We start from the raw sequence: 25,625 nt of genomic DNA, 5'->3' as shown, positions 1-25,625 counted from the left end.
AGGGAGACATGGCCACTCCCACACAGGGGGCAAGTGCATGGGATCTGCACTACCTATCAGGGTCCGCTGCCACTGACATACAGTTCTCCGTGGCCGGGGAACGGTGGCTGCCCTCAGGCAGGTTGCTGCTATGGGGAGCAGAAAGGTGAGCCTCAGCCCGCGCACAGAAGGGTCTGGACTCCGACCCGCAGGGAGGCCAGTGCTCTAGGTTAGAAGGAGCCACTCTGGCACTGATCTGACGGAAAGAAGTGGAAACCTGAAGAGAAAGGCAACGTAACCACCCCCTTGCCTCAGCTCCCAGCGGTCACTGGCCAGAGAGGTCGGAACCTAGGGGAGAAAGTGCACGAGTGGGTAGATCTTCCCAAAGGACGAGGAGCTCCGAACCCAGCCAAGAGGCTGCAGGGGCCCAGGGAGGAGGGCGCAGACACAGCATCCAGGGCTCTGTGCAGGAGGAGTGCTGGGACATACCAAACGGGACCATCCCCAAGCTCCCGGCTTGGCTTCCCAAGGGCACACAGAATACGACCGTTAACACTGAGTAGCTGGTGAGGAGGGAGGAGAGACTCTAGGATCAAACAGATAGAGCATATTGGGGCAGAGCTGGGGGCGCAGGGATACGGGTGGGAAGGGGAATACAGGCATGGAGAGCTACGGGACAGAGGGATATGAGGCAGAAAGAGATGGGAGTGGAAGGATACAGGAAGGGACAGAGAGAGATGACAGTGGAAGGATATGGGGCAGAGAGAGACGGGAGCGGGGGCACAGGGGGAGGGGCAGCAGAGAGCCAAGGCCGTGAGATGGTGGAAGCACAGGGGCGAGGTCTCCCTTTGAAACGATGAATTTCGGTCCTTCGGGCTCCTTGGGCGCTGGGGGTGCCATTCCGGCCTCTCACCTGGCCGGTGCTCACTTGACGGGGCTGAGTGGTGACTGACACCCCAGCAGAGGGCGGAGCACGAGCCAAGTCTGGCCCCTGCGGCCGCCACTGCCCGGCCGAAGTGGGGCGAGGGGCGGAAGTTTTGTGCTGATCCTAGTCCCGCTTGCTGCGCGTTGGCTGTGGCCCCTCGCAGGGCCCTGCTGCCCACCGGGAGGTCTGTCACAAGGCGACGCGGGTGCAGTAATGTCTGAGCTTGCAGGGCAGGATGCCCCGGTTGATTTGGTGAAACTCCACCAGCTGGATGAGATCGGCAAAGCGCGTCTGGCCGTCATCCATGGTGAAGTAAAGCTGCCCCTCTTCCTCGCTCTGCAGAGAAATGGGGTGGGAGGGTGTGTGCTCAGCTCTCCTGGCCCATGCTTGGACAGGGCAGGCCGGGAACAGCCAGCTCCCCTACAGACTTATTAAGCTATTGTTTCAGTGACCTCTCCTGCCAGGAGGCGACACTGGAGGGAGTGGGAGCGTTCCCAAGGTTAGTGTTGTCTGATAGTGTTGTCCTCTTCAGGGACTCACACAGGGAGAGGCTGGGAGCTCCCCCCACAGCCAGTGCTCCTGCCCCATTTCCCTGCTGGGAGCTCTTTTTACACCATTCCTATATGTGACTCTCCTCCCCATGGGTTTGCTCCTTGAGCGAGTTCGTAAAGCACCCTCACCCATATTGCTGGGAAGGCAAAGTCTGTGGCAGCTGGGGCTGGGGAGGGGCACTTACTGGCAGGATGAGATAGTGCTTGACTTTCTGTAGGTGGCACAAGGACAGGACGTAGCCCTTGGGGTTCCGCTGGCTTTCCCGCACCAAAAACACCCTAAAAAATCAAAGCAAGAGAGGGGGCTGTTACCAATATGCTGTCGCTGCCCACCCAACTTCTGCTATCCACCAGGGGGAGCCCAGAGCAGCATCTGAGCTGCTCAGTCAGCTCAGCTGAAATCAACACAGCCTCACGTGGAATGCTGTTGAAAGCAGCCGAACCCGTGCCACGACCAAGGGGTGCTGTAACCCTTTGCAGTGAGAGCTGGCAATGAACTTGTCCCAGACAGTGGCCTGTGCTGGATAACTCTGAGGCATAAAATCTTGCCTAATTGCACAGCCCTGTACCAGGGAGGGACATTCCCTCCTGACCCCAGAACTGATGGGTGCCCTGAAGCATGAAGATTGAAAGCTTTTCTTACTTTATCCTCTCTAGCGTCGCTGCTGGTGCTCATCTTATCCACAAAAGCAGTACTGACAACCTCAATTATTCAAAAAGCAAGTCAGGCCCCAAAAAGTATGAGATTTATCTTAAAAATAACGATTTTTTTAAAAATTGGGGGTTTCTTATTTGCCTTCTTGGTTTTGAGCCTGTAGCAGGGGTCACATTTTCTCTGCAACCACAAGGGCTAGAAACTCACTTTAAAAAAAAATGCTCAGATTCTCATGTCATCACAAGTCTCCAGAAGCTGGCGCTTTAAGGAAACTTTAAGGAAAATATTGTGAGACTGGGGATTAAATTGCTGTCCAAGTGTCTTTGGAACCTTGCTAAGCATTTGGCCTCACTGACATCCTGCAGCAGGGAGTCCCTTGAGTTAATGCCTACTTCGAGTTAATAGAAGCCATGTAATCAGTGTTCAAAGCCTTTCCGTACCCATCAACTAATCCCTGCTGGATTATCAATCGCTGTGTGTCTTCCCTTGAGATTCGCCCATGAAACCATGGCTGTGTTCGATGGATGGCTGAGAAAAGAAAATGGAGGAAAAAAAGCTTTTTTGATCTGACTCTCTTACAAACCCTTTCACAGAGAAAATTTGTATACCGTGGTGGGTTTGCAAAACTGAAGGGGTATTGGAGAGAGCAAGAAAGAGAAAAAAAGGCAAACTCTTTGGGGCAGGGACTATCTCTTTGTTCTGCCTCTGTACAGTGCCTAGCACCATGGGGTCCTGGTCTGTGACTGGACCTCCTAAGTGCTATGTTAACACAAATAATAAATTAAAGTAGCACTGACCCCAAATGAGATCAGGGCCCCATTGTGCTGGGTGCTGCATAGACAGAGAGTGAGAGACAGCCCTTGCCCCAAAGGGCTCCCGGGCTAAATAGACAAGACAGACAAAGGGTAGGAGGGGAAACTGAGGTACGGAGAAATCAAATGACTTGTCCAAGGTCACTCAGGGAGTCTGTGGCAGAGCCAGGAATTGAACATGAGTCTCCACTGAGCATCTTAGCTACAAGACCATTCTTTGGCTGGCAGCAGTAGTAGGCCCTTATCCACCATGTAGATCAGATACTGGGGAAAGTTTCAATTCAGTCCCCAAAATTCCCTTATAACCAAAGTTAGAAGAATATCCAGGGTGGCGTTTTAGGTTCTATAAAATCTTTTTGTTTTTTTTAATCTCAAAATTCACTTTTGGAACAAGTTCCCCTCCACTTCGTGTCTCCGTCTGCACCAGTGCAAGGTGTGTGTAAGACACAACCACCCTGATCTGCTAGTGTTTCACACCCACTTGGCACTGACATGAGCTTCAGAGCAATTGGGCTCATTGTATCCCTACAGCGTCTGGTTCTGGCTCCCCTTTGATCAAGCCCAGAATCCTTTTGGGAAGGACGTCTCCCTGGGTGACCCTCAGCCAACCGAAGGGGGTAGAGGGGTCTTCACTCACCTGTGCTGAGCGGCGAGCCCTGGCAAGGAATCGGCAGGCTGTAGCGGTGACTTGTCTTCTTCTGTGGCACGGAAAGCAAGGAGCAGGGCATTACTATGGGGTGTTGTTATTAGGCCTTAGCACAATGCTACTTTCATGGAAAATCAAACCAGAAACGAGCGCCACGGTGAATGCTGGGAATGACCTGGGAGCAAGGATAGGACAGACCTAGAGAGGGCGAGAGCGCAGGCTGCAGCCGGGGGGAGGCTGCAATCTGAGGGCTACCGTAGCCTCATTGCAATCTGGTGCAAGGGCACTGTGTCTCCACACCCTCACCAGAGCATCCCACTGGACGCCGATGGAGCTGGGCTGAGATGATCTCACCTTTCCCGGACCGGAGGAAGAGCTCTGTGGAGCTTGGAAGCTTGTCTCTTTCGCCAACAGAAGTTGGTCCAATAAGATATCAGCTCACCCACCTTGTCTTTCTCCTATCCTGGGATCAGCACGTCTACAACAACACGGCATCCACCAGCCCATATCACAGTTTAATTGTTTAAGCTAACCCGGTGCAGCTCTCTGTGCAGATAAGCCACCAGCTGGAAGCTGTTTGGACAGCTTGATGAAGATGCACGGCCCCAACACCGCCTCCAGCCTCAGCCCGCTTCCCTGCCCGGCCTCTGACTTCTAGCTCCGCCTGGAAGCATGAACTCACCCTCCACGACTGAGCCTCTTCCAGGGCCACCGTCAGCGCCTCGTTGGGGTTCTCAATCACACGGCCTGTGCACCCCGAGAAATCCATGGCCACCAAGGTGTTGTCAGACATGCTCCTCTGTGGGATGAAATAACAGCTGAGGCGAGAACAGCCACGGGGGTGGGGAAGGGGGACCCTGTCCTGGAAGACGGGAGCCGTGGGACAGAGATCTACAGTTCTACAGTTCTACAGTTCAGGGCCCTGTAAGCAGCTTTGAGAGGGGTCCCATTATGTCAGCACTGAGTCCTTTCAGCAAGGGACCTGGGGGCCTGTAAGTGTTGAGCTGTAGCAGTTCAGGGCATAAACAGGGCTCTTCATTGGGCACCTCTCCGCAGCACAAAATGGACTCAAAAATCAAAGCTCCATTATGGGCATCATAAAATCCCACCACGGCCCATGGATCCCTGGGTATTTTAAAGGAAACATTTCGTGGCCAGCTACATCATTAGGTACCACCCAGCCCCTGCTTCAACTAACTGCCCCATCATCTGCATAGGTCATGTGGGGAACGTCACTTTGAACTGACGCTCTCCAGTGACTGGGTCCGATAGGTGCCCTCCAGAGAGGTTGCCCTCACAGAGATGCTGTTTGGTGAGCAGTGCAGACAGAACCTGATATGTAACCCCCAAAAGGGTTGCATCTGGTCAGATCCAGACACCAGTCTCCTTGTCCTCCCTTCGGCACCCAGTGCTGACAGGCTACTCCTCTAGAGGGTGCTGTCTGAGGCCATCTCGCCTTTAGTTCTGTTTGAACAACAGCACCATGCCTTGCTGGGCAGCTCCTGCGCCCTGGGAGGGGTGGGGGAGCCCGGGGAAGGGCTAGTTGAAAATTTCCCATTGAAACTGTTTTTCTGATTGGAAATTGGGATTTTGATGAAACACATTTTTCACAAAATGTGAAATTTCTGAAAAACAAACACCCCCAAGCCCAAAAAGTTTGATTTGGAAAGGCTGCTACGGTGCCTCATGGGAGCTGTAGTTCAGTTGGCCCATGTTGCCATTCTTCTCTATGGGCCAGGCTCCCCAGCTGGACTACATCTCCCAGGATGCACTCTGGCCAGGGCCTCCCAGGATGCACTGCCAAGGAAAAATCCCCATTTTTCAATCAGCTCTCTAGGCTGAAGGCATTCACCACACCCCTAGTTGCAGGGGGAAGAAACATCATCTTCTGCTGTGCTAACAGGAGATCCGGCGGTGTCGACACAGGAAAACATCGGCCTGGAACAACAAGGGCAGTGAACAGCTGCCGCCTGTCCAGATCCTTTCCCACCTGGGCTCTACCTGTTCTGTGAGCACGTCAGTGAGGACGGCTGTAGGGAGAATGTGGGAATGGGGCCACCACCGTGCACTGCAATTTGGAATCCGCTGAGCCGGCCAGGGGAAAGCGGGGAACGCTGCAAAGGGAGCTCCTCAGGGTGGCTCAGGCGAGGCGCTTACCAGGGGCGTGGTGCTGATCCAGGACTGGTGGCTGCGTCTGGACTGGGACTGCTGGTAGTTCCTGTAGAGCTGCACGCCATACTGGGAAGGAAACAGCCCTTGTTAGCATCAGCAGCACCAGAGCCAAGCCCAGCGGCAGGGCACTGCCTCACCCCGGGCGAACGGCATGAGCTGCAAGGCAAGCAGCACCCCCACCGGCCAATTAGCCCCCCATCGCAACGCGGGGGGGAGAGGGGGGGTGCTAAGTAGCAGCACTAACCTCACCAGCCCAAGTGGTGCTGAGCTCCCACAGGAAACAGAACCGAAGTGCAGTCCCCGCTTCCGCCAGCAGGTGTCGCTGTCCGCTCTAGCATGCCAGTGGGCTGGCAGCAAGGTGCAGGGGCCGGCTGGAGGCTCTTACCTTAAAGAGGCGGAAGGCGGCCATCCAGCAGGTGCGGCTCTGCTCGTCCTCGCTGCAGAACAGCTTGAGGCCCTTCATGCCGCTGCGCACCTTGTAGGGCTGCAGAACAGAGCGACAACGGTAACCGCAGGGGGCTGTCTTCAGCGCCGGCCGGGAGGCCACGGCACCGAGCTCCCTGAGCGCGAACCGAGCCCCCCAAGCTGTGAGCCCTGTTTTAGCGGGAGGGGAGAGCGAGGCACGGACTAGCCCCAAGAAGTCTCTGGGAGAGCTGGGAAAAGAACCCAGGAGTCCTGAGTCCCAGTCCCGCGCCCCCAACCACTAGACCCCAATCTTCTCTGATTGCTGGGAACAAAGCCCGATATCCCAGGCCCCTCTGCTCTACACTCCAATCTGACATCTGGCAAGCCAACCCAGGAGTCCTGGCGCCCAGCCCTCCTTTGCGCTAACCACCCGGCCTTAATGGTTGCTGCTGGTGTGTCTCCAGTCCCTTCCACCTCAAGAGGCGCCTGGAAGGACTTTGCGCACCTGGGCCCCTGGTGTAACCATCCTAACTTCTGCTGGGTTTACAGCAGGGATGGATTTGGCCCTGTTTGTGCAGGGATTGCTTCACTTACCGCTGTGGCCTCTAGGGTGCCAGGTGGCAGCCATACCCCCTCAAAACACCTGGCCTCCCTCACCTTGATACAGAAGCTGAACTCGGTGGGCGTGCTGTAGAGTTTTCCCCCTTGGGCGATGAAGTAGACATTGGACTCGTTGAGGTCAGCGAAATACTGTAGGTGCCGTGGGTCCTGGGGGAGGAGAGGAAGGAAGAGCATGTGCTGTTTTAGGGGAGGCAGTCCTGGGGCAGGGGGACCAGGACACTTCCCGTCCAGCACCCTGAAGGGCCAGAGAGACCAGACTCCAGACACCGCCGCGACCCAAGCATGGGGCACAGGGGACTCAAACCCAGGAGCCACCGTGGCCTTAGAGCACGAACACCAGGAAGGGAAACCGACTGGCCAGAGGTAGGGAAACTGATCGGTCTCTAAGCTCTTTGGGTCTCCCCATGCATTTGTACATCACCTAGCAAAACGGGGCCCCCCGGCAGACCAGGGCTGTTGCGTGCTACTGGAATACCCATAATAAACACTGATAATAACTGGCTCGAGGGAAGGAAGGGCAGATTTAAATGGCATCAAAGGTCAAGGAAGGGTTTTAAAAATCACTTCTGCTTTAATAGCCTCAGTGCGTGTTCATTCTGGATGCTGTTATTTATGTACCGTCAGTCTGCTGGGCAGGTTATCAGCAGGGGAACTTAACCAGGAACCTTTGGATGGAATTAGAGGGGCCTGCGGTACCTGAACTAAAAGCTCCTGCTCCCTTAGCAAGGGCTGCAGCAGGCTCATCAATATGCGAGTGTGGCCCAGCCACCACTAGAGGGGGAGAGAGCCCTACACAGCGTGCACATGGGTGACATATGTGTAGCATCGATAGGGTACTCAGCGATTCATACTGGGATAAGAGCCTACTGCTGCTACCAGCTAAGGGAGCTATGCCTTTAGTCCAAGAGATGTACATCCCGTGCTTTAAGCTAACTATCCAGGGTTCAAGCCTCATTTGTGACTCATAGAGGGCATAATTCGGATCGCTCCACCCAAAGTAACTAAGAACTAGCCACTTCTATAGGAAGCCCACGGCCATAAGATGTCTTCAGCCCCACCCCTCCTGCGGTGCCCCCTCTAGACCTGTTGCTGAGCCTCACCTTAGATGTGCCCTTTGTGGAGTAGTAAAGCCCTGAGCGCCGGAGGGAGAAGTAAAACCTCTTCCAGACCTTGCGCCCCACCTCCTTCAGGTGCAGGAAGCCCTGGATCTCTGGGCAGCTGCCAGAATTGAGGAAGTTCTGCAGGACAGGAGGGGTCGGGGAGAGCATGGGAAGGAAGAGTTGGGAATTGTTGGGAATTGCGAACAGAATGTTGGGAATCATCAAGACAGGGATAGATAATAAGACGGAAAATATCGTATTGCCTCTATATAAATCCATGGTACGCCCACATCTTGAATACTGCGTGCAGATGTGGTCGCCCCATCTCAAAAAAGATCTGTTGGAATTCGAAAACATTCAGAAAAGGGCAACAAAAATTATTAGGGGTATGGAACAGCTCCCGTATGAGGAGAGATTAATAAGACTGGGACTTTTCAGCTTGGAAAAGAGGTGACTAAGGGGAGATACGATAGAGGTCTATAAAATCATGAGTGGTATAGAGAAAGGAAATAAGGAAGTGTTATTTACTCCTTCTCATAATACAAGAACAAGGGGCCACCAAATGAAATTAATAGGTAGCAGGTTTAAAACAAACACAAGAAAGCATATTTTCACGCTACACACTGCCAACCTCTGGAACTCCTTGCCAGAGGGTGTTGTGAAGGCCAATACTATAATGGGGTTCAAAAGGGAGCTAGATAGATTCATGGAGGATAGGTCCATCAATGGCTATTCGCCAGGATGGGCAGGGATGGTGTCCCTAGCCTCTGTTTGCCAGAAGTTGGGATTGGGTGACAGGGCATGGATCACTGGATGATTACCTGTTCTATTCATTCCTTTTGGCGCACCTGGCATTGGCCACTGTTGGAAGACAGGATACTGGGCTTGATGGACCCAGTCCGGCTGTTCTTATGTTAAGAGCTGATACTGAACTGGCCCCATAACTTGAGGCTATCAGGCATCCAGCTCAAGCATTAAGCTCTCTGACTAACAGGCTGCACGGCGGGTTTATCCCAGGTGCATTCGCTTTCTCCCCACCCCACCACAAACTTGTGCTATGCCTGTTTATAAGGCGAAGCTACTTGTGGGCGGTGCCTATGGACAATTCCCAGGGTCACTTTCCTGCTTCAAACCATGTGGGCTAGAGTCAGAACTGGCCACCGGCGATGAGTGCCAGGAGGGCAGTCTGGCAGTGCATACCTGGATGAGCTCCGAGTGGGTCATGCCCTTGTTGGCATCCAAGCAGCTGGAGACCATCACCTCAGGGAACAGGGACTGCTGGGATCAGAGAGAGAGAAGATTGTTAGCGGGGACTCTGGGGCAAGCACAAATGCAGCAGACGGGCGCTGCACCATAGCAGCCCCCAGCATCTGGCTGGGGGGCAGACTGGCTCCCCTGGGATCAGGACCAGTGGGCTTGTGACCTCCTGGTGCACTGGGCAGCTGTCCATTTAATGCAGGGCGGTGCTGGAATTAATTTCCTGGCAGTAAAGGGTAGATGCTTAGTCCAGCTGTTTTAGCATATTCAAAGCTCATTCCCAGCTGGGCAGCTCCGGGACCCTGGGGGTTCAGGAGAAGGGAAGGCAACCAGATCTTCCAGCAGCTTCGGGGATTCTTCCCCTGAGTACCACCAGGTCCCCTCTGGTCAGGTCAATGTGTGTCTGGGATTGGCTTCTATCCAGGCAGGGCTGTTCTGTGCCCAGGATGCTGCCTGGATCTCGCCCACTGGAGTCCAAGACATGAAAGGCCAGTGGGTGGCCCTCCGGGTCATGCCGGGCTGGGTCGCCCAGCAGCAAGGTCGGCAGGCACTTACCGGTGAGCTTTTAAACAGCTCATACTTGGCAAAGTTCTTCCGGAAGACAAATCTGCTGTCTCCCCCAATGGGCCAGGTGGCCTGGACCTCCACCACTGACTCATGGTCTTCCAGGCACCGCTCTGTGGAGGAGAAAGCCACAGGGTCAAGGAAGAGCCCTGCCAACCATCATGCACCACAGCACACTGGCTTAGCTTGAGTCAGCCTGTCTCCTTCTAGTTGCCAGCCTCAGCGACTACAGCAGCTTGCCACCACCCCAGCTAAGCAAGTTGCTCTCTTAGCACAAGTGGTAGGAGCTTGTGCTGTGGGGATTCATAGTCCCTTGCCTGATCTCACCCAAGCCTGCAGTTGCATGCACAGACCTGGCAGCGTGAGCTCCCGCAAGGTCGTGTTTGCATTTGGGCATTAGTGGACACACGTGCACAGAACCAGCTGTGCACGTCTCCCCGCAAGCTCCTAGTTGCATACGTGCACTGGTGGCCATGTGCAGAAAGCTGGCCGTGCAAGGTTCCCCGGGGGTGTACATGCCTCCTCACCTAGGGCCAAGTGCTGATGGAGCTCCACCAGGGACCAGCTGTCGTCATGGAGGGCATGAGTCTTTTGCACCAGCATCTCGCAGACGTGGTGGGCCGTGGCGCCTGCCATGACCTCCAGCGAGCGGCAGGTGCCATCTTCGCTGAAGACCTTTACCACCTGTGGGGCAGAGGCCAGGCCAGGTTAACTTCCCTCTCCCACAGCCCTACCCCCTCACTCTGGACACTCCCTGGGTTCCCTCCCCTCCTCATGTCTCAGTTCTGAATGCACCAGTGGCTGGGTCAATGTCCCTGCAGTGGAGGTCAGGATGGGGCGTGGAGAGCCTGACAGCCAGCCCCAAGGGCAAACCCAAACTGGGCTGAGGTTTATCACCCTCCCAAGGGGAGGCAGTGATGTGTGCAGGGTAGCAGGGTGATAGCAAACAAGCCCTGTCTCCGCACCTGCTCCCCTCCTGGCCAGAGCAATTGTCCCCCCAAGACGCCCTCGGTCGGTTTCAGGGCGTTTGCATCCTGCTCAGCACTGTGGGATCACACAGGAACTGCCAGCCAGAATCAGCCCCAGAATCCATCTAGCCCAAGGTCCTGACAGGGCCCAGCACCAGATGATTTTGAGGAAGGTGTAAGAACCCTCCAGTAGCAGTGGGGAAAGCTGCCACCCCCCATGGTGGGTCTCATCTTGATCTCTAATAGCTAAGAGATCGGAGTAAGACCTAAGCAGGAGATTTACTATCGCAGCGTCGGTTTCAGGGTGGAATGCACTGCTCCAGGCCAAGCTGGCTGAGCAGCTGTAACTGCTCCCTGCAGAGGATAAGAACCTTCTACTGCAGCCAACTAACTGAGGTGCTTCTTTAGTTCAAGTGCTAACGGGCTGTGCTTTTGCAGCAAAAGGTCCCAGGATTGGTCCCTGCCGGGTGTGGGTCCTCCCCCCACTCCAAGCCAGCGCTCCCCAAAACCAGCTCTCTCTGTCTCCCTCCCGTGAGGCCGGGTCATGGAGCAGTTCTCAGGCACTGACTCTTTGGCACAGGGAGGATTGACCCCCTGGGAGCCCAAATCCCTCTTGCTGTTCACTGGCGTCAACTCATCTATGAAGCCCCCAGCAACTCCCCCTCTGGCTGTGATCGCCCCCTGGCTCTCAGGCTGCCTCAGTAAGCGAGCGGGTAGCTTCGGCGTCCCTCTGCTCCCAGCGCCTGGGAAAGTGGTTCCAGGGCTGTGGGTTGCCCAGCGACCGGGTAGCCTTAGCCTCCTTTTGTGCCACAGAGGGAGATCTCTGGCTCTATGCAGCTGGGGCTGGGCAGCAGGCCAGCTGGCCCGCCCCTCGGCTCCAGAACCAAATTCAGAAGCAGCAGAACGAGACAGGGGCGAGTCCAGGGATCAGGCTTCTGGCTGTGGGGAGAGGTCAGATTGGGGAAGAGATGGTAGAAGTGCAAGAAAGCCTGACTCCGACTGGCCCAGCCCAGCTTCTACTGGCCCCGCCCCAGAGGGGAGTCCGTGATGTGTCTCATCTGAAACAGCTGCTGCCCATAGCCCAGGAGGGTCCTGGCTTAAGTTGGGGGGGAAGTGGATAGCTATGTCACCACTGCCCCTTGGCATGGGCTGAACACCCCTTGCTCCATGTTGCACCCCACAATCCTTCTGGTGTTACAGGCTCCCCGTTGCGGGGGCCTGATGGGCAGCTGGGGAAATGGCCAGGCAGAGACCTTCTGCATCCCCCAGCGTGTGGCTTGGTGACACCAGGGCAGTGGATGCGGCTCAGGCTCCGCCCTGTAGCGATATCCCCAGGGCATGACTATGCTGACCCCTTCCCTCCCCCAAAGGAATGGGCACTGCTGGCTAATGAGTAACAGGCTGGGTCTGCTCCCAAGAATACAGAGGGTGTGAGGTTCCCTGCCGGGCCTCTGGAGGGGAAAGATTGCTGGGGGTTTGGAGCTTGGGGCGGGATACGGATGGGGAAGGAAAGGCCAATGAGTAGCATTCCCTAGGGGTCCAACGCTGCACCCTTGCACTGTGGGGAGAGGAACCCCATGACCAGCTGCTTAGCACTAGCTGGAAGTAGGCCTGTCAATAGACAAGTGTCAGCTGCCAGCAGAGTTTGGGGGTGGGCTGGCTGGTCCTGTTCCCGTCACAGTCAAAGGCAGGAATCCCAAGGTGCAGGATTGGGCCCCAAATCTCTCCAGCAACAAAGAGAAAATAAACAGTGCAAAGATACTGGAGCAGAGTGGGCTAGGGGCTAGAGCATGCATCAGGACTCCTGGGTCCTATTCCCAAATCTAGGAGGGACTATCGTCTGGTGATGCAAGCAGGGGTTCAGGACTCTGGGGGTCTATTCACATCTCTAAAAGGGAGCATTATCTAGGGGCTAGAGCAGGTATTAGGGGTTCAGGACTCCGGGGGTCTATTCACATCTCTAAAAGGGAGCATTATCTAGGGGCTAGAGCAGGTATTAGGGGTTCAGGACTCCGGGGGTCTATTCACATCTCTAAGAGGGAGCATTATCTAGGGGCTAGAGCAGGTATTAGTGGTTCAGGACTCCTGGGTTCTATTCCTGGCTCAGTGGTCCATGCTCATTACAGTACTTGGTTGCAAATTGAGGTGTGTAGTGAGTCAGCTAGGGGCCGGGGAGGGGGGAGCTTTTGCGAACATAACCAGCTCATTGAGTTTCTAACCTTACAGCCCTTTCACAGGGCTGTCTGCCAGGAGGGTGGCGGGGTCCCCCAGCACTGAACCCAAACAGCCTCTCTGGAGGGAGCTGGAGCATCGCTCTGAGCAAGGAAATGGAGGCAAAGTGAGGTGGCCAAGGTCCTGCAAGCAAGCCTGGGAGAGAGCCAGCAGTTGAACCTGGATGTCCAGCCTCCCATTCCCATCCCTGTTAGACCATCCACTGCCAGGGGATCCTGGCAGGAAGCAGCATCATGGCTGGACCCTGCCCACAAGGAATTTACAACGACATCGAAGTGCAGCAGCGCCTTGGGCTAGGCTGAGACCCGAATCCTCCCTGCTAGTCCCCGTTTAACCCACCAGAGGGGGATAAGCACCTGCTGAATTGGCACAGCGCGCGGGGACGTCCGTCTAACAATGCCCTTTGCAGAGCCGGCCCACTGTGCCTGTTCTCTGTGCCCCAGCTGTGACGAGGCCCCATGGTGCCAGGCACTGCACAGATACACAGCGAGAGGCGCCCCTTGCCCAGCCTGTGGGAGAGACAGGCGCTCCCCAAAGGGCTTGTGACACTGTAAACTCTTCGGGGCAGGGACCGTCTCTTTGTTCTGCGTTTGTACTGCGCCTAGCACCATTGGACCTTGGTCTGTGACTGGGGCCCCTCGGCACCACTGCAATAGAACTAAGGAAGGGTGGGAGGGGAAACTGAGGCACAGGTCACAAAGCAGCTAAGGGAACGGCACGCAGGCTACTTAACTCCCAGGCAGGCCCTAGCGGGGAGGAGCAGGGGGCAGCCCAGGCCCTGGGGTGGCTTGGGAGGCTGCCAGCCACTGTCTTGAAGCCACAGGCTCCCCCCTCCCACGTGCCATGAAGTTCGTGACCTTTGCAGGGAGGGTTCAGATTTCCTTCAGTGCCTTCCTTCAGGTTCTACCAGCTAGGGGCGGGTGCGGGGAGGCTCTTTCTGTGGTTGGCTGCTCTCTACCAACCACCTGAGCTGCTCTTTGCAGACACCAGCCATGCCCTGAGCGTCTGCACACGGAGGGGGCAGACGGTCGTTAGGGCTGCAATAAAGCAGTTCCTGGGCTGGCCCCACGTGGCACCCGCTGCTTGGCTCCTTTTATCTCTATCCAGGGGCCATTGCCTGGCAGGAAACCAGTCCAGGTGCTGATCCCTGCTGCCTCTGGGACATGTTTTGGCTATGTGTGCCATGGACCCCTTGCTCTGAGCCCCCAGACGGCCCCTGCTTGGCCTGCCATGGGCATTATCCACCCGGCACCACTGGACCTCTGTAGCCCGGAGAGAAGCAAGGTGTCGAAAACCCATGAACATCCCATGCCCACCTCCCTGCTCTTCCCTTCGGTGATGGCTCATCCGCTTCCCTCCGGGAAGTGCTGAATTTCCTCAGCCAGCAGCCAGGCCAAATCAAAGCCAAAGGCGTTGGCTTCTTGGGCTCTGTCTACTCCGATGCTGCTGACCCCAGGGAACAGGGGTCCCGCTTGCTTGTCCCCTCTGCCGGAGAGGCCTTGGGAACCATCTGCCCCCCGAGCTCACAGCCTGGGGGCAGCCTGTCCTTGGCATAGGGTCGCAATGGTAACAGTGACGTGGGCTTCCTGGGAATGGCCCTGACAGGTCTCCCAGGGTCATTGGAGCTGTGGGGGGGCGCATGAAATATGGGGGGTGTGCTGCCAAAAGGGGATTGATTTACAGTCAGGCCAGCACGGCCCCTGTGTGGTAGGCCCTCAGCTTGGGGGAAGGGCGCTGCCCGGCTGGGGCTGTACTGAGGCCTCTGAGCTGCTGATGGTGGGAGGAGACTGTCACGAGCGTGTTAGGCCTCATGCTGCTGCCACAGCCAGCTCTCCGTCCCACAGGCTGAGGAGCCCCTGGCTCGTGGCCCCCACAGTCTGTCGGGATGGCTGCGCTGGCCTCTCAGCAGCACCTCCCAGTGTGTGGGGGAGGGACACCAGCTCCCACCCTCGGCCCGCTCAGCTAACCCAGCCCTGGGGGCGAAGGGCTGCACCCGAGGTCCAAACCCCAACCCCATCACCGTCCCAGGGGAGATTCGGGTCTTGCGGCAGCCCTGGGTTGATTTAAGGCTCGTTGACGTTCCATGGGAGGGGGCTGAGCTGTCCCCTACCCAAGGGCTCCCCAGAACCACCCTGACACCTGCTACCTGCACTCCGGGCAGGTGAGATGCCCCTAGAGGAGGGATCCTAAAGTGCAATGGAAATGTACGATGGAGCACGCAGACAACACCCCTGGGGGCAATGGGAAGGGCCGGGGCCGGCACCAGGGTAATCCTGTGAGAAAGTGACCAGTCCATGGCTATGTGATCCCCTCCCCCTGGCTGTCTGCTCCTCACCCCACCCTGACCCCACCGCTGCTCCTCCTGACTGATCAAGTCCCCCAGGGATTAGAGCACCCCAGTGCCCCCTCTCGCTCACCCAGCAGCACCCATGCTCCAGATGAAAGGCAAGGGAACCTTTATAGTTATTATTCTCCAAAGCCCTTAATCGTAATCTTATTCCTTGCTGGCGAGTCAGTAAATTGGCTCCAAGATCTGAGCACGTCGGGACACACAGACCTCCTAGAGACGTCCAGAGATTCTTCCAGACACATAATTCCACTCTCCCCACCCAACCCAGGGTAACTGCCAGCGTCAAAACCCACAGAGTCCCTGGGCTATGTCCAGTTGTCCCTCTGAACCTGAAGGAACAGCCAAAGACCGACACATGTACAGAGACTGACATGTCTAGAGGGCTTCTCGTCCAAGAGGATCCCAAAGCACTTTGCTCACGTGGAAGAAATAGAGTCCACCATCCCAACCTGCTGAAATGCAGCCACCTCTGGGGTGGAACATGTCAGCACTTTGAGCAAGGCCTCAGCAACACTGCCTAATACTTTAGGGCAGGGAGTGAAGAAAGGTACTGAACTGTAGGGGGAGTTTAGCAAGGGGGAATGGAGCTTTCCAAATTGGGATTTGGCCAGAAAGCCAGGAGTTAAAAACCTGGCTTCTCGCGAAAGGTGCCGTGAAATCTTCAGTGACCACGATTGGTCCAGATCTTGAGAAAAACAAGTTCCGGGGACCAGAGAGCAAAGCCAATCAGATTTGTCAGGGAAAGGGAACTGAGCCTAGAAAGAGCAGCCACTTCCCTCCCTTGTGGTTCAGCTCACCTGCTCCTGCAGAGACTCAGCTGCATTTCCCAGCTGTTCCCTGGCTCTCCTGGGCCTGCTCCAACCCGTCTCATCCATCTGGCTTGACTGGGAGGTCTTTGGGGCAGGGATGGTTTATACAGCACCCAGCACAGTGGGGCCCCGATGGCTAACTACTACAGCCCCTTCCCCCGCCCCCAGTACCAGCCCACCAAAGTCTCTGCACAAGGGGGCACTGATCCGGGTCTCCAGCGGGGGCGGGTGCACTGGGCGGGCCACACCGTGCTGGGGCACCTGGTGTTTTCAGGGTGCAGTGTTCGGCACACCACGGGTTAAGCGGCTGTGCTGGGCCCGGCTCAGAGGCAGGTGATTGCCTGGGGAGGTGTCAGGTGGGAAGTGCTGGAAAGTTTCCAAGGGTGCCTGGAAACTGTCCCACCTATAATTACAAGCTTGTGGGGGCCTGGGTCGCCGAAACACACCGGGATCCATGCCGACCATCCCTATGGAAACCAACCGCCTGCCTCATCAAGCCCCGTCATGCCCAGCTGCCCTGCACACCCCAGCCAGACTCAGCTCAGGAGTTCGATGGGGCACCAGCACAGGGGGATGACCCACCCAGGGTCAAAAAGCAGGTCAGCGGCAGAGCTGGGAACAGGACCCAGGAGTCCTGACGCCCAACCCCACTGCCCCAACCACTAGACTCCACCGCGTGCCAGAACCAGGGAGAGAACCCAGGTGTCCTGGCACGCAGGCCCATTGATTCCCTGTGCGTCCAACCACCACTGTGGCTAACGCCGCAAACCCGTCCAGGAGCTGCCCTGCCCTCCCAGCCCCTGAGCCGGTGCACTTACGTGGGGGCCGCTTTCCCACTGCGGGCCTTGCCCTGCCGAGGGGCTGCTGAGGATGGGTGACTTGGAGGGGCTGCAGAGCTCGGGGAAGGGGTTGGGGATGGACGGGAGCGACGAGGCTCGCGGCTCTTCCTCCTTCAACTTCCTGCCAGAAAGGAGAGGTTTGGGGTGAGGGCGCAGGGGCCTGGCATGTGAACCACACTGAGATCACAGGAGCCATACAACGTTCCGATGCAAACAACAGCACAAAGCGTGGAGGATCGGGCCCAAAGTATCCAGAGCCTGAAGGTAGTCGGGCGCCCGGACCCTTGCAGCCCCTCCCCAGAGACTGACGGCTGTGCCAACAAAAACTACCTCCGCCCCAGTCAGCAGCAGCCGCAGGCCTGGTGATTTCACTCTGCTCTTAAAGGGACGCGCCGTGCACTCCCTCAGCCGGAGAGTGGGCCCAGCGCTGAGATCCAGAGGTGGGCGGGCGAGTTAATAATTAACTCTAAACCCCTTGGCTCTCCCTAGTGCTGTTCATCCAGGCTCAAAGGCGAAGAAGGAGCCTCCCTCCTTGCAGGCTGCACCCCTGTCTCCTCCTGCTGGATCCCTCCACCAGCTGATGCTCCCCTCCCTCCCCATGGGGGAGGCTTGTGGCACAAGCCTCCATTTTGCAGAGGAGGAAACTGAAGTATGAAGCGGGGAAGAGACTCACCCAAGGTCACACAGCCAGTCAGTGGCAGAGTTGGGACTAGAACCCAGGAGTCCTGACTCTCAGCCACCCCTCTAACCACTAGACCCCATGGTCCTCCTAGTGCTGGGCATAGAACCCAGGAGTCCTGATTCTCAGCCACCACCACCTGACTCTAACCACTAGATACCATGCTCCTTCCAGTGCTGGGCATAGAACCCAGGAGTCCTGACTCCCAGTCTTGTATTTTAACATGATCGACCTTCCAGGACCATGTGGCTTGGAGGCTAATGGTGGTGAGGGCATCACAGCTCCACAAGGGGACAGAGACACTCACTCTCCCCCCAGCCCCCTGGGGCTGGCCAGACACACTGCTGGGAAAATCATGGGACCCCGTTGTGGAGGGCAGGACGGAGTTCCCCACAATGCCCTGCTCCTAACCTGTTGACTTGGATGACCAGCGGCTGTGAGCGCTTCACGTCGCTGCCGGCCAGCAGCCCGGCCTTGTCCCGCTCGCCGGTGGGGAAGGCATGGCCATTGGACAGGCTCCGGGTTCGGTCCTGCTCCAGGTGGCCCTGGTACAGGTTGTCCAAGGTGGTGGGCAGGTCGTTCCGCAGTGCTGCCAGGTCCATGGCATTATCTGCAGAGAGAAGGGAGGAGACTGGGATGGTTACTCGTGCCTCTGTGGCTTTCTTCAAACCACCGCACCTTCCCCACCCGCCATGCCGAGCGGCAGGCTCAGCCACAGCCTGTGTCCTGCTGGGCTAGAGGCACCGAGGCCTTTTGGGGAGGGGGCACCCCTGCTCAGCACAGAAGAAGGCTGGATGCACCTTCACCCACACCCCGCGCTGCCGCTGAATCTCCTGCCACGGGGAGCTGCACTGAGGCGCACCCCCTTCCTCCAGCCTGGGGCAGAGAGCGCTGCCCTGCTTCAGGAACGGGCCAAGCTGGGGAATGAGGCCTAAGCGCCCATAGGAAGGTTGGGCACCTAGAAACCCCGGGGAAAGGCAGCTGGCAGGGAGCACCCAGGCACCAGCCAAACGGGGGGGGATTCCCTCTCTCTGACCTCCCACCCCCAGGTGACCATCTGTGACCGAGGCGCGGCACAGGGCAGCGCAGCGATCACCCCACCCCCACGGTGCCTGCACCCCAAAGAGCCAAGCTGCCGCTTCATCGGCTCGGAAAGCTGTAGCTTACGTTACACCAGTGTGGCTAAGACCAGATTCTGGCCCTAACAAAGAGAAAGCCCCATCCGAGGCAAAGCATGAAGTACCCAAACCTGCCAGAACCCTTCCTGCCCCTGGAGGGCCAGCCGCGTGCCCCTGGAGTGTGCCCTGAGCTGGGGCTGGGTTCCTGTTAGCTCATCCCTGCCGCGTGAAGCGGGGCAACCCCTCCCCTGCTATAGCAACAACCTCGGGCCACATCCCTTATTGCAACTGGGTCAGATGACTCGGGTAAAGCTGACGCCGGCCCAAACCAAGATAGTGGGTTTGGGTCTGTTCCCTAGCAGGCAAGGGCTGGAGAGGCCCAGTGGTAAGAGGCCCTGCTGAGCCACACAGGCAAGCTGGCTTGTGCAGGAACCTTGCCCCGCCTGTGGTGCTGTCCCGTCAGGCTCATTGGGTGCCCCCGGCGCCTTGGCCAGGAATTTTAAGCAATCAGGCAGGTCTTCTGGGCACAGTTATCCCTATTGCACAAGTCAGTCGGCTAATTGCACATGGACTCCATGCACTCTCACTAAGTGTGCACCAGTCTCATGCATGTGTCACTCAGCTCATTGCACATGGAGTCGCTGCCATCTCAGCCCATCAGCACCAAATTTGGTTTAGCCCTAAAGAAACATTTGCTGAGGCCGGGTATCATGCTCTCTGGCGCCTCCAGAAACGGACCAGTGTCCCCTTCCATCTCCCCTGCTCCGTGCCTGCGCTCTCCGGCAGCCTGGCCAGCTCAGCTGTACCGGGCTTTTACAGGTGCCAATATCCCAGGCTGGCAGCCTATGCTGGGTGTCAATCACTGACTCACGCTGCGGGTTGCCCCATGCTCAGCTCTCCGGCAAGAGCAGCTACACTGCTGGCACGAGCCAGAGCCCATCTGGCTACACCCCAGGGGCAGCCCAACGTGCCAGGCACCAGAAGGAAGAACTGCAAAGCCAGAATCAGAGGCAGGGGGCACTGGCATCTGGCCCCTTTGGCCACGATCCGGCAGCTGGCCTCCACAGGGCACTGGCTCCCAAGTCTGCGGTGGCCCATTGTTTTCCCTTGATCCACAACAAAGGGATGAGTCAGCGTGTGGGCAGGTGACTCAACACAGCCCCACCCTTCTCACTGCAGACCTCCTCCACGTGCTTGCGTGCAGGCGGCCTGGCTAGAGGCTGGTGGGATCTAGAGCCGGGTCGGAGGCAGCGTTCGTGTTTCCTCTGTACTGGGTCCCTTTCCACCTTGCCCAGAGGTTTGTGTTGGCCGTGGAGGTCAGGGCAGGCATTGCCCACACATTCTGCTGTGGAATAGCTGCTACTGGGGCGGGCATGGCCCAGTCTACCCGTCCCGGACCGGGTGCCTCTGTCCAGGCAGATCTACAGACACAGAGGCAATCAGTTAGCTGCTCCATCTAGCTGATCGCTGAAGGGGCCATTGGTCTAACAGGCTAGCAGCCTGGACTGGGATGTCCAGATGATCCCCACTGGCCGCTCCTGGGCTGCCGGGCCCTTCCAGCTGGCCCGAAGACTCTCAGTTAGGAATTCCTAAGGTGCCCATCACCGTGGTGGCTGGGCTCCAAAGAGCCACGGGTAGGTTAGAAAAGCAGCTTTCTGGATTTGTCTGTGTTGCCGTGATGTTGCGTCTGCCCCCCTCCATCTGGGTCCGGGGGCTGTCGTGGGACACGGGGTTGAGATGGGGAAGCTGTGGTGGAGTCAGACAAGCTGGAGCAGCCAGATTCGCCACTAGGCCTGGTGACCACTGAGACAGGCCGGCCGGAGCGTGAAACAAACACTGGGTGGGTTGGATAATGAGGCCAGTCCTGTAGGCTCTGGGGCCAGCTTCTGATCCCTGTTACTCCCCTGACTTCACAGGATTCATGCCAACCCAGCTGAGAGCAGGACGCAACCCGTTCAAAGCTCCCACGACACAGCTGTTCCTATCAGCTCAGCCGTCTCCTCTTCCTTCCATCACACCCCGGGAGGGATAGCTCAGTGGTTTAAGCATTGGCCTGCTAAACCCAGGGTTGTGAGTTCAATCCTTGAGGGGGCCATTTAGGGACCTGGGCCAAAAATTGGGGATTGGCCCTGCTTTGAACAGGGGGTTGGACTAGATGACCTCCTGAGGTCCCTTCCAGCCCTGATATTCTATGATTCTATGACCCCCTATTTGCAGGCTGCGACCCCAGCGACAGAGGACTCCCTCCCACGCCCTGGTGTCTCAGCACGGCTGACCACCCTGGGGATGCTTGAAATAATTTGCAGGGCCCCGTGCTGGAGGGATCGATCTGGAGGAAACAGGATTGCTGGCGTCTTCTGTTGCTAATTACATACGTGACCTCTCCTGGCTCCCAGGGAAGGTGAAGCCGAAGCGTGGTGCTGGGGAATAAAGACAAGGACAATAAAGACAAGGGAGGTGTGCCCCGCTCAGAGAGATGGTGGGAGAGAGACTTGGGAGTCTGGTGGGTTTTCAACTACCAATGGCTTTTCATCACCACACCCCGTGTCGCAGGGCAGGGCTTTATCCCCAGTGTACAGTGATCAGACAGCCTTCTGGCTAGCCAGGCTTAAACTTTAAAGTAGTCAGGGCCAAATCTGAAACAGTTCTTTCATAAGGTACAGGTGGGGTACTGAGAAACAGAGTGGCCAAGCAACCTGTCCCGGGAGTCTGTAACAGAGCTGAGAATTGACCCCACTGCTCAACTAGCGTCCTGCCTGCCAGACCAGACTTCCCCTCTAGCTCTGCATGGGGACTGGATGGCTCCAGGGGGCTGTCTGTGGGCCACAGAGCCTGTCACCCGTTTGGATCCCCCGCTCCGGTGAGTGGTAGCCGGATGCTGTCACGCAGCAACCCAGGCCTGCTATGAGTCTGGGGGCCTGCACGACCACAGTCAGCCCCTTTGTCTCTCCAGGGCAGGCTGAGGCCTGTGGCTGGCAGGGCGGGTGTCTCGTGGCGAGAGGGAAGCTCGGCCTGCTGATGCCAGGGCTGTGCCAGCCCAGTGGAGATTAGTAGGGGACTCCAAAGGCAGGGGGGTGGACACACATAAGCCGGCCCCTGGTCCCCGATTTAACCCTTCTAGCTCTGCTTTGGGGGGATGCTGTCTACAAGCTAGCTGTCCTAGCACCCCGTTGCCGGGGGCAAGGAAGGGAAGGCCCAACAAGCCCAATTCATTCTGGCTGCCGCGGCCGCAGTTTGGGGGAGATACAGCGCCCCCCCTTCCCCCCAGTGTCAGGAAACAAACAGGTTTTATGGGCCTGGGAGAACATCGTTAAAATCACTGGAGTATTAAACTGGAGGCGTCTGCAGCTCCATGGGCATGTCGGGGGAGGGACCCTTCCCCTGCCACGCCGGCACCCCCTGCAATGTTAGGCTCCCCGCCAGCCAGTCGGAGCCCCTCCCCACACCAACATCTCCAGCCACAGCAATGTTGCCCATCCAGCCGGGGGTCTGGGCCGGAAGGAGGAGGGAACATCAAATCTGGCCAGGGGACAGGGGCACCTGGATCCTCAGCTTGGCAACTTCTTGCTGTTTCCTTCCCTCCCCCGCTCTGCTCTGACTCAAGCCACCCTGGCCCGAGGGGAAAGGGGCAGGGTTCCTTTAAGGCGGGCCCTGAGCTGTGATTCACCCTCACGGCTTCCTGCCTTTTCTATCCCGGCTTGAAAACAACCACCCACCCCAGACAAACTGCAAAACAAAGCAGTGATCGCCAGGCGGATTGTGCAACGGGCACTACCAGGCACCACCGAGACACTGGGCGTGGGACCACAACCCACCCAACCATGCCGGGCATTTTCTCCCACTGCAGCCCCCTGGCATGGGGTGGGGGGCTGCTGCATGGGGGAGAGGTCGGGGGGTAATGGGCAGTGGGTGGCAGATCCCAGGCCTTTGACTCGTCTTGAACCAGAACAGCATTACACTGGGTTTGTGCTTGGATGGGAGACTGTGCTGACCCTGCAGGATAAAGCGTGCCGGCTATCTGGAAAATGGCACTCTTTGCACGCAGGCACGGGGTGACTCTCCGGTAAGCGAGGAAGGCATGGCCTTCGGCACTGAAAGTCCAGGGGCCTTCAATCCTAAATCATTCAGGCGTTTGTGAACATTTTCCCCACTGTCCCCGTCACATGGATGTGATGCAAATCTGAGGCCCTTGTGGTGATTAAATCCTCTTGTACCTTGTACTGGAATCCAGGTGTTTACCTTGGTATCCTGGCAAAATTCCAATCTAGGGTAACTGCATTCTGCTGACCTACATTCCACCCCAGAGATTCAACTGGGTGCAAAATTCTCCTTCACGTCCTGACTGCACCTCTTATATAGTGTCGCTGTGAACTGTTACAAACAGCTGTGACCTTCTACTCCAGAGGTGGCTGCATTTGGGAAAAAGAGGACATGATTCCCAATCACAATCAATCTGCTAAACTTGGGATCCTTTAGTAGGCAACAAATTCTATGGTTTTAAATTAATTTATCATAAAACCTCCCCAAGGAAGAGCAATGGGTTTTGCCTCCAATATTTAAGTGGCGCTTAGACCCCTCTGCACAGGAGTGAATCCCCCCTGGAACCACCAGCAAGGTACCAGCCTGAGTGTGCTTGGAGATCTTCGCATAGCACATGAGCGGTAAAGGAAGTGCAGCCAGGACACTGCTTCCCACAGCCTAATGGAGCTGATCATCACTTCCTCCTACCCCGCAGCCCATACACCTTCCTGCTTCTGGCTAAACCAGTTCTACACCTGGACCTCCCCAGCATGATGAACTGCTGGCCTCTCCCTGCTACAGCTCACCCCCTTGGTATCTGGGACATCCAGCTGGCCGGGATGTTCAGACACCAGGTCGTAACGAGGGCGCTGTGTGGTCCTGAGCCTTTGTCAAGGAAAGGAGAGCTCTGCTACACAAGGCCATATTGCTTTGCGGGGCCTAGGACTAAGGGGTGAATGAGAGAAATCAAAGGGAGTATCAGTCCAGAATAGACCAGTGGTCCATCTGGCCCAGCATCATCCCCCTAATCTGGAGGGCTGGATTAGCCCACTGGTGCCATTCAGTCTGCTATCCCCCCATTCCCTGCTGCACAGGATCAGAGCCCTGCGTCACACCTGGTCTGCCACAGCCAGGCCCAGCTGGTCCAGTAACTTGCCTCAGATGATGACTAAAGCTGGATGAGTCAGAGGAAGGTGCTGTTTTCCTTCCACCCTCATGCAGCACACCGAGCTCTGCAATACTGTCCCAGGAGGGCAGGTTCCTTCCTGACCCCTGTAGGTAGCCGTCGCTTTGTGCCCTGCAGCATGAGGATCAATACCTCTCGTGATTGTATCCTAGTAGGTGCCAGGCTTATTCAGATAGCGCCTCATGGCGCATGGATACAGCCACCGGCTCAGACTCAGGAGGGAGACGCCCAAGCCCAGCCATTAGCTCTGGCTGGAACAAATCCTGTAGCTGCCACAGCAATAAACCTGCGGAGGGATGTAATCCAATTGGCTTGATTCCTTGGCTCCGGTTTAAGAACCCTTTTCTACAGTCGAGTGCGTTTCTGGGAAGTCCCAAGGTCGCAAAAAGCAACTTTAGTTTGATGAGGAACAGCAGGCACTTGTAAACAGCGATGCCAGCTCTCCTCTGCAGGGGCTGCAGCTTCCCTGTGCTGGCTCGGCCAGCCCTGAATCATGCCCCTGCTTCAAGGCTTCTACGGGGCTTTGCTGGGGTAGAGGACCAGCAGAGTGCAGATAATCTCTGGCCATTCCCCACCCCACCTCACGGCTCCCGCGCCCAGCGGCCCCCCCAGCTAGGGCAATGAGGGATTGGGTCTTTGCCTGTTTATGCTTGTTCTGAATGTGGCCCAGTGCGTCTGTCCCTGCACTAGATCCTCAAGTCCCTGGAGAAGGGGCTGCTCATTTTGTGCAGCGCCCTGCACGCTGCCAGCACCCAGCAAAGCATGAAACATAGCAAGGCTGAGGTTCATGGCCGGCTCCTGAAATCTACAATCTGCCCTGACTGTGGCACTGGGGGGATCTGGGAAAAGGACGGAATCCTGAAGCCAGGCTAGAGTCACACGGGGGCATGTTCAGAAGATTAGGGAGAAGCGTGGAGACGCATCTGTGTGTGGAACTCAGCCCAGCACGGCTGCTGCTTCATAAACCTCCCCGCGAGCACATACCGTACTGCAGAGCGAGCGAAAAGTATGAGCTGGATTAGAGCAGAACCCAAGAGGGGCCGAGAAGCAGACAGAGCCCTGGGGTTAAAGTCCTCTGATGAGCCAGAGGCTGCAAACACAGCAGAATTTCTACAGAGGGGAAAACATTCTCCCCATAGACACATCTACCGATCTGGATCCAGCATACATATACGCTTGGAGCAGGAGACTGGTGGTCAGGCCTCCTGGGCTCTAGACAGGCCTCTGCCTCTGGCACACTGGGTGACCTTGGGTGAGTCCCCTCCCTTCTCTGAAACTCATTTTCCCCAGCTGTAAAATGCAGGTGAAGATACTCACCCTGGCTTGTTAAGCAAGGGTAATTTTCAGGGATGAAACGGCTATGGAAGTGCAAAGCAAGGTAGGTACATTTCTCTGATACCATATCACACATAGCATGGTGCATGAAACGCCGCACAGCATTGTATTTCTTACACGCCCAAAATACCTGATTCATTACCTGTATTACACTTTACAGATATAATTTTCAAAATGGCTCAAGTGATTTAGAAGCACAAGCCTTATTGACCTGCAATGGGCCTTGTGCTCCTAAGTCACTTAAGAGGCTTTTGAAAACCCCACCCCAGATATCTATCAGCACCGGGCTGCTGCAATCACAAGCGCTTTCAAGATGTTTATAATAAAAGTGTCATGTGAGTGTGAACCAATCATGTACATTGTTTCCGGTTTATTCGTAGCTTAGACAGAGTTCAAAGGGAT

At 56.7% G+C, this 25,625-nt stretch overlaps 1 protein-coding gene across 1 annotated transcript; it reads right to left on the bottom strand.

Annotated features, from left to right (window-relative positions):
- Positions 1 to 1,002: 1,002 nt before the first annotated feature.
- Positions 1,003 to 22,989, bottom strand: GRB7 (growth factor receptor bound protein 7). Its single transcript, XM_073325621.1, has 17 exons — positions 22,922 to 22,989; positions 21,058 to 21,102; positions 19,848 to 20,103; positions 17,976 to 18,174; positions 16,865 to 17,006; positions 10,215 to 10,371; positions 9,679 to 9,800; positions 9,067 to 9,144; positions 7,867 to 8,004; positions 6,803 to 6,913; positions 6,126 to 6,224; positions 5,726 to 5,806; positions 4,251 to 4,367; positions 3,560 to 3,620; positions 2,551 to 2,638; positions 1,641 to 1,734; positions 1,003 to 1,240 (listed from the first exon to the last, which is right to left on the bottom strand). Exons 4-17 carry the CDS (start codon positions 18,164 to 18,166, stop codon positions 1,094 to 1,096), a joined length of 1,626 nt encoding a protein of 541 aa, XP_073181722.1. The 5' UTR covers positions 18,167 to 18,174; positions 19,848 to 20,103; positions 21,058 to 21,102; positions 22,922 to 22,989; the 3' UTR covers positions 1,003 to 1,093.
- Positions 22,990 to 25,625: the final 2,636 nt, after the last annotated feature.

This window comes from Lepidochelys kempii, chromosome 27 (assembly GCF_965140265.1).
Source record: "Lepidochelys kempii isolate rLepKem1 chromosome 27, rLepKem1.hap2, whole genome shotgun sequence".
NCBI classification, from domain to species: domain Eukaryota; kingdom Metazoa; phylum Chordata; order Testudines; family Cheloniidae; genus Lepidochelys; species Lepidochelys kempii.
This window is presented reverse-complemented; position numbering and strand designations above follow the sequence as displayed.